This window comes from Poecilia formosa, unplaced genomic scaffold, assembly GCF_000485575.1.
Source record: "Poecilia formosa unplaced genomic scaffold, Poecilia_formosa-5.1.2 Scaffold201, whole genome shotgun sequence".
NCBI classification, from domain to species: domain Eukaryota; kingdom Metazoa; phylum Chordata; class Actinopteri; order Cyprinodontiformes; family Poeciliidae; genus Poecilia; species Poecilia formosa.
Genome location: NW_006800140.1, coordinates 684126 through 692884, shown reverse-complemented (window position 1 = coordinate 692884; position 8759 = coordinate 684126). Strand labels below are relative to the sequence as shown.

Below are 8759 nucleotides of genomic sequence, written 5' to 3'. Positions count from 1 at the left end.
AGGTTACTTTTTGAAACTTGCGGATTATCTTCCTGAAACCTTTCGGTTACTTTCAGAAACTTATGTTACTGGAACCTTAAAGTTACCTTCTAGAACTTACTGGCTACATTCCTGAATTTTTATGTATTTATTTATTGACTTATTTAGATATTTATGTAAATCCATCACTAATAGAAGCCTGTTTTCCTCTGATCATTTATCTCTATTGGCTCAAACTGATTCCAATGAAAAACGGGAAAACTCAGAAGCCAATTAAGCATCACTAATCAGTCCAATTGGAGCGGATTGGAGTTCAAACAGGCATAAAATCACATTCACCTTACATGACCTAATTAGAGTCAGAGCCCCATCTGACCAGCTGCTACTTGCTAACTGGGCGTTTCTCCTGTGAGCTTTGAATCAGTGTTCAAATGTTTCTGTTTTAATCAATAACTTGGCATGCTGCATCTTCCTGCTTTATATTTTCAATCATAACTACTGTAGTTTTATCATGGTAGCAGTTATATTCTGATTTTAAAACCTAAATGTTTTCAGTGAGACTTGAAGTTCTAAAAAGTAAATACATTTGTTTCTGCTGTTTTGTTAGAAAATTATTCTGTGGTTTAATCCAACCAGCTTTAATCCGTGAATCCTGGGTAACACTTTCTCTTCCTCTGAAGCGTACGCTTCGGTCCTTAATCTCAGCTCCTCCGTACGGAGACGTGTTTCTGTCAGGGCAGGCCGCTCTCTCCTCAGCTGTGACATATGGCATCACTCAGCCATCAGTGCCTAAACCAGCCAATCACGGCAGAGAGTACGGAGCCACGTAAAGGCCTGACAGGACGAGCAGCAGCTGGCAAACTCAATCTGTAATAAATGAACCGACTGGTGGATGGGATTATATGCCCAAATGCACAGCGAACCGGTCAATCCCGAAATGACCAGACAGCATCAGCGTGTGTGCATGACCTGCTACCAGCAACATGCATTAATCTGGGAGATTAATCATTCATAACCTGCCTCTGCAGCTTAATCTGATGAGAATATGTTTGATTTTAATAAAAGGAAATATTTCACTGATCGCTTATTTGTCAAATGACTTCAAATTTTTATAATCTTCCTGTCTTAATTTAGTGGATATTTCTTGCAGTTTTGAAAGTATTTTGAATAATTGAGCGCTGAACATTGATTTTATGTTACTTTACTTTAAAACTGATGATTATTTTAGTAATCAATTATTCTGTTGATTATTTTGACAAATAATCAGATTTTTAAAAATGGCACATTCCACAAATTTTTCAGTCTTTTTTATATAATATTAGAAATATATTGCAAAATGCAGGTAAACAAAATTAAATTCCTTTTTCAATTCAATTGTTGTATTTCAATGCAAAATGTATATTTTTTTACAGCTTTGGCTGCTCTGAATATGTTTTTTCACCAAGTGGCTTTTTTAAGTCTCTATTCTCTAATTAACAATCGATTACTTAATTAGCTGACGATTATTTTAATAATTGATTCATTGTGATTAATCGTTTCAACCTTACATATAAGCCTTTTTTAACATTAGAATTACTTTAAAAGATGCAAATAAAGAAATAATTTAAAGAAAATAAACATTTCACTGCTTAAAATGCAACAACATGCCCTGTAACATATAAACCTGAACCAAGTCAATCTAAAATTCCCACTTAAGGCATTTTGACTAAAACATATTTTTAAAACAAATCTTTTTTATCTTAAATGCAAAATGTAAATATTTGTGCACAGTTTTGGTTAAATTTCTGTTTCTGCTCTGATTGTATGTTTTTTTTCCACTAGATGACCTTTTTTCATGTGTACACTCTAGTTAATGATTAATCGATTACTAAATTACTTTACAATTACTTCAATAACTGATTAATCGGGATTAAGCAGATTAATCGTTTCAACCCCTTTATTGCAAATGCTTTTTTTTCTAACTTATGAATACTTATGACTGAGTTTTGATGTTAGAATATAATGTGTTTTTATTTATTTCAGTGAATTAAATTATCTAAAGGTCAAGAAGCAGCAACGTTAAAATGCTAAATGCTAACAGTTTAAGTGTGAGTTGCTCTTTAGGCTTCAGCAGATGGAAACGACAGACAGAGAGACAGACGTATTACTTCTTGCACCACTTCACAGATCAATTATTCATTTGGCATCATGTGTTCACCAGCAGCACCAGACACATTAATGTTTCTCCAGAACTGTGAACAAAGCAACATGAAGGGATTTGAACCAACAGCTTTAAGTTTCTGCAACATTCACAACATCTTGGTCCATATTGTGTAAAAGCAATAATCCTTTCATAATGTGCCGGTTAAATCCCTCACTTACACTTCTGCTGCCTCAGGCTAATCTCAGATTATCACCATAAGAAGTACTCGAGTGAGAGTAAAAAATGATGTATTCAATTAGAAAAAATATACAGTTATGTGCAAATAACGGAATTTTAGAGACTAAAATTAAAAATAAATACAAAATTCAGGCAAAATAAATAAGTTTAAAACATTACACTTCACACAAAATTAACACTTGAAGTAAATAATGTGTATATTAGAATGTTCTAATGTACTTAATAGTACTTTATTTTATTAATCTCAATTAGAATTGCAAAGCTGGTGTATAAACAAGAGGTCTCACTTTAACATAAACTGCAGGTGTACGACTATTGTTTATATTTTTTGGTTAAAATGTTTATTTAAGTTACTAGCATTGGACAAGGTACGCAGAATTTTCATTAAAATAAGAATAGCAGCAGTTTACAATTACAATATATACAAGTAAAAGTCATAGTAAAACTACTTCTAAAGTACTTTTTAAAAAGTTATTCAAGTAAATGTAACTGAGTATTTACTACGGAGTGTTAGTGCGAAAAGGAAAACTAAAATTACAAGAATAAAGTCGTAACAATATGAGAAGTCGTAATATTTCGAGAATAAATATGTAATATTACTACGACTTTGTTCTTCTCCTGTAATTCTCGCAGATTAGAGCAGAGAAAACGTTAAACTTTTCCGAAAGTTTTCCAAATCAGGAAGAAAAAAAAATAGATAGATGTGATTATTAAATTATTATTGCTACCGAATTAATTTGTAAAACTGCATAATGTCCAGTTCAGCAGCCTCTCTGCATGTTTGTTTGGGCCGTCAGCGCTACCAGATGGTCGACTTTTGGTGTTTGTGACACATGGCTCCGAGTGAAGCCATGCACGGCCGGACCGTGATAATTAAAATTTCATTAGGGTTTGTTAGTGTGGGTGTGTGCTGAGAGTGGGTGTGGGTCCGTGTTTCCCCGAGTCGGGACTCCACCTGCTGCCACCTGTTCATCCCCTCCGCCCTATAAAAGCCGCAGCAGCTCCGACTCCTCACACTTTCTGAAGCTAAACGCTTAAAATCCAGCGAGGAACTTGAACTGGTTTTGCCTTTGAATCATGAAGTCCCGTCCAAGTCCCAGCTGCAGCGATTCCGGATCCGAATCCTCGGAGCCGGATTCCAAGTCACCAGAGAAATTCGAGTCCGCCACCCGGCGGCGGATGGCGGCCAACGCCCGAGAAAGGAAGAGGATGCAGGGGCTGAACACGGCCTTCGACCGCCTGCGGAAAGTGGTCCCGCAGTGGGGCCAGGACAAGAAACTGTCCAAGTACGAAACCCTGCAGATGGCCCTCAGCTACATCGTGGCCCTCAACAGGATCCTGACTGACACCCGGAGGCCCGCTGCCCCCCACCGGCAGTGGCTGGACCTGCAGCTGGATGTTATGCAGCCGGAAAGTTACTCATGCCTGATGAGGTACGAGCATCCGGCAGGACAGGAGTACGTCCACTCGTCCTTCTGTTGTGAGTTCGACGCCCATCATGTCCATGCGTAACGCTGTGGGCGCTGCGCCAGAGGGGGCGCCATAAAAAAAGGTGTAAAAATGGTTTCAAGGCAACATTTTTTTTTTGTTTGTAAGTACTGTTTGTTCGTACAAAAATTATGTTTTCTGTAACAGAGACACGCCTATTTAGCTTCAGAAAGTACAAAGTTCTGCCTCTGAAAGTCGGCCATGTTGTTGGACAATATGAGGGTCTTCCTTCCAGTCTGGGAGGCAGTAAATACATTTGTATTGTTTCTGTTCTGTATTTATTTTGCAGCTCATTGAAGCCTCAAAGAGGCTTCTGTTTTTTGGACATTTTTTTTGCATATTTTTTCGATAGAAAAAGTTCTGTTGTGTAAATTCTGTATATCATTAATGTAACCTGGGAAAAAAGCAATGTGGTGCAATCTGCGATAAATTGTGAGACAATCTTTGTGAGAATTAAGATGTCATGTTTGTAGAGTTTAAATATAGATTTTATTTTTCACAAACATCTATTTTGTTTAAAAGTGTTCATAAAGAATAAAATTATTTTGTGAGAAAACTTTGTCTGACTTCGCCACTTCTTTACATAAAAATATATTTTTTAAAGTCCTTTTAGTCACTATTTATTTATCAGGACATTGTATCATTGATACAAAATAATATTTTTTTCATTCACTATAATAAGATAAAGGTAGCCGTTTATGTTGGAAATGCAGTTGGCCCTCTTGATACAAAATGCCTGCTTGTCAATTAATCAATAATCAACCGATAAGATCAGTCAACTTTGGATTAACTCATTAATTGATAGTTGCATATCTAGTCCCAATTGATTAATTTCTCCCAATTAAAAGGCTTTTCTATTAAATAGTGCCAAAATGACGCTAAGTGGCTAAAACAAGCGATAACATAGAGAGTGTTCAGAGGAGTAAATCATCCTTTGACCCAGAGCTGCTGGGCTCTCAGATAACGCGTATTCTCTACGTCACCAGAGGAGTAAAAAGTAAAAATAAACCAGTTTAAAACCAAGTGCAACCCATTTTAATGAGGCATCAGTTGGATTTTATAAACAAATTTCAATATATATAAAAACTGAGATCACCACTGACATATTTAAATAAATATCTATCTTTGGATGTAAAAATATAAAAAAATAAGGAAAGACTAAGTAATTATGCTCAGGACTGACTGTTTTAAAAAATAAAAAAATTGCTAAACAAGTAAGAAAGTAATTCTCGAAAAGTAAATCTTTTCATTCTAGAGTTTGTTTCTGAAACAAAATAAGGCAGCCTTTTCTCAAAAGACAATAAATTAATGTGACAGAAGTATCTACATACCATTCAAAACTCAAAAATCAGCTTTTATCTAATTTACTTTGATACAGCAGGCATTTTTAAAGAGATAGTGACCTATATCTTGTTCTTATTGCTGAAAACATCCAAATATTTTTCATTATTTTTTCCATCTGACCCCAAAAGAGTTTGTAAACTGGATGTCTTTCAGCTATAAAAGTTTTGGATCTACAATGATTTAAACTTCAATTTTCTACAAAAACTTGTTCAGTTAGAATTATTGTATACATATATGCTTAGTTTATTGTTGAGCAGTGAAAACTTTCTTAAAAATTGTAATTTTATTGTAGTTTTTAGAATTAACATGACAAAAAGTTTGGATATTGTCCTAAAAGGTAACTTTAAGCCATTTTGGGATTAATTGTACATTTAGGAAGAAGTTTTTACTTCAAAGTTTAATGGAGAAACTTCTGGAAGGACACCCAGAAACGACTGATTTAATTTGTTCAACTGCCTTAACTTTAAGAAGTTAAAGAAAGTTGATATATTTATAAAATCTAAGCCTTGACTTCACTTAAATCAGATCTTGTGACCGTTTGAGCGGTGGCACAAGCAGCAGATGAAGGACGCATACGTGCAAAGGTCCTAGCTTGGGAGGCGGGGGAGAAAGAAATTAAACTCTGTTGCGTGATAATGGCCGTGTGTAATGGCTGTGTTCAGAGCCACTGAAGCATGAACACCCAAACACAGTCCTCCCTAAACGCTGTGCATTAACTTTAACGTTCAAATAATGTTAACAATGTTCACTTTTTAATCAGGCGGCTGCTCAGCTAACAGGCTGTGGAGTTGCTTCCTTTTTTCCGATGTTTTTATCTAGAAATGTTCATTAAACGTCTAAAAAGAGAACATAAATGAGAGAAAAGATACCTATTATGTAACAGAGATTTATTTTAACAATATTATAGATGTGAAGTGTGTCAAAATTTGGTTTATTTAATCTCCAAGTTCGTTTCGATTAGTCAAAAAGTTATGCTAACTTACTATTTACGGTTGGTGGTTACCATAGCAACTGGTAACTGATGGCCCCCGTTCTCCTTTCTCTGTCGCCATTCAGTAACTGTGATGGAATCAGCTGTGTTTTCTTTACGAGTATTAATATTTTAACAGTTATTTTTGATTAATTTTATTATATACAGTATTTAAAGTGCAATTTTGCCATGTTTTGTATATGTATTTTTTAACATTTGTCATAATTAATGTGCATTTTACTTTACAACTTTTAACTGTTCATTGGGAGCCATTGTGCTATAGTTTTGCTTTGGGTTATTTATTGTGTTTTTATTGAATGTATACTGGTGGAAGATGATTTTCTCTAGTTAGATATGTTTTAATTTTATATACAAAGTAATGTTTCAGTTATTGTGTGATAGTTTTGAATGTGTGTGGTTTTTATTTCCTGTACTGAAAAGTATATTTGTTGTTCTTTATGTTAAGGATGAGATTAGTTATGTGGATTAATAATGTAAATGTTAGATACACTATGAGATCACAGTCAGCTCTGTTGCCGTCGGTTACTGGGACAGAAACTCTCACAGATATTTTAGCTATGGCACGAAGTTGCTGCGTTATTGGGTGTAATGTCTGATCACACGACCGAAAAGGTAAAAAGATGGAAAACGGTCTTTCTTTTCACTATTTTCCTGCTTGGAAACAACGCGAGGAAGCTAAGTTATCGGTGCTAACGAAAAGAAGACGAATGTCCTGGTGTCAGCGGTGAGACGTCCTGATATTACGTTCTCCAACATCCCCAGATACCTACAAGTTTGCTCCAGACATTTCCATTCTGCTGAGTCTAAATTCGCTTTGTTAGTGCTGTGTCATAATTTATTTTGCTATGATTTTGTCCGGGTGTACTCATGATCAGTTTCTGTTGAGTTCATTTAAGTGGGTCAACCTTGTTTAGGTCGGGCTAATATTGTTTATGTAGCGTAGTCCGAGTTTTGTCAGTGGACATCGAGGTTATTACATTAAGTAAACTATTTTACTAGTGTTATCAAATTTCCAGTATTCATACTGATGTGTGTTCTGATATGCCCTCTTGAAGGCAAACCGACGTACAAAATGGATTAGCTCAATCCTGACTGGGGTCCAGCGCTGAATATGGGTCACTGCGAGGTAAACACCACAACATAAGACCGACATGGGCGTCAATTAAAGAGGCGATACAGCAAAACCATCAATAAGTGGAGGAGCGAGTTACAGAGACTGTTTTTATTATTTACCCCAGAAGAGGTAAATAATGAAAACACAGTTCCAGAGGCTGTAGATGAGGAGCAAGTTGGAAAGACTGAGGAGGAAACGCCAGGAGAGGAGCTCAGCAAGGCTGCAGAAATATGTGTACAGTTGGAAGTGGCTGTTTTCTCTCATTCAATAATTTCATGTGGGAAACATTCAGGAAACATTTGATTCAAGTCTTTCAAATTGCATGTAAACAGGTGAAGAAATTAACCACATTTAAAGTAAAAATTTGATATTATTAAAGGAAGATATATATATAGTAGTACTATTAGGTTTTTTCTCTGCTTAGATCAGTGTTTCTCAACTATGGTCCTCACCGGCCCCCTACTCTGCATGTTTTAGATGTGCCTCTACTCCAGAACAGCTGATTCAAATTATTGCATGACCATCAAGTACTGCAGAAACCTGTTAATCACCCAGAGATACAATTCAGGTGTGTGGCAGAAGGGAAGCACCTAAAACATGCAGGACAGGGGGGCGGTGAGGACCAGGGTTGAGAAACACTGGTTTAGATCTTCACATTACCTTTGTTATCCCTTTGTTTCATTGTGTTTTGGATTTCCTTGGATTTTGGATTTAGTTTTAGTTCATTAAAAATAACATCCACATAAAGTGTGTCCACCGCCACACCACATCATGACACAAACCAGATGAAAAAGCCCATCTTTAAAGATTTAATGTGTAATTAAACAATAAAAGTGACAAGTAAATTTTATGAAACAGATCACACTTTAATAAATATTTGTTGTATTTAACATATTTCAGGTAAGCAAACATATAATGAAATAGATCCAGTTCTAGAATTTTATGTAATTGAACATTACAGGTTACAAATGTTTTTATCATCTGAGGTAATTTATTTTATTAACTTTTAAAAAAATATATTTTTTAAATATAAATTTGGTCAAAAAATAAAAAGGGGGTCAAAATGAAATAAAAATATGCCTCATCTATATAGCTTAGTAGAATTTCACAGATTTTGAGTTAATAGGTCACATGACCTAGAAGCTATTGAAGAAAAAAACTAAATAAATAGCTAAAAAAAATATATATAAAGTGTTCAAATGTAATAAAGATGAGTGTGCCTCATTTATACAGTCTAGTAGAATAATTTCTCAGATTTTAAATTAATGGGGCACACGATTTGGAAGCTATTGAAGAAAACATTTAATATTTAAAATATTGAATATGACTTAACCATTTTATAGAGGATAGCATGCCTCGTTTAATAGCATGAATTGCCACTTTTTTGTATTAGTTGGTCACAAGTCAAAGCATTTATTTACAGGAGTGTTCAGAAATTGACGGTCCCTATGTGAAACTCCGAG

At 35.2% G+C, this 8759-nt stretch overlaps 1 protein-coding gene across 1 annotated transcript; it reads left to right on the top strand.

Annotated features, from left to right (window-relative positions):
- Positions 1 to 3123: 3123 nt before the first annotated feature.
- atoh7 (atonal bHLH transcription factor 7) lies at positions 3124 to 4366 on the top strand. The gene has a single exon (XM_016679062.1). It carries the CDS (start codon positions 3437 to 3439, stop codon positions 3869 to 3871), a length of 435 nt encoding a protein of 144 aa, XP_016534548.1. The 5' UTR covers positions 3124 to 3436; the 3' UTR covers positions 3872 to 4366.
- The last annotated feature ends 4393 nt before the right edge of the window (positions 4367 to 8759 follow it).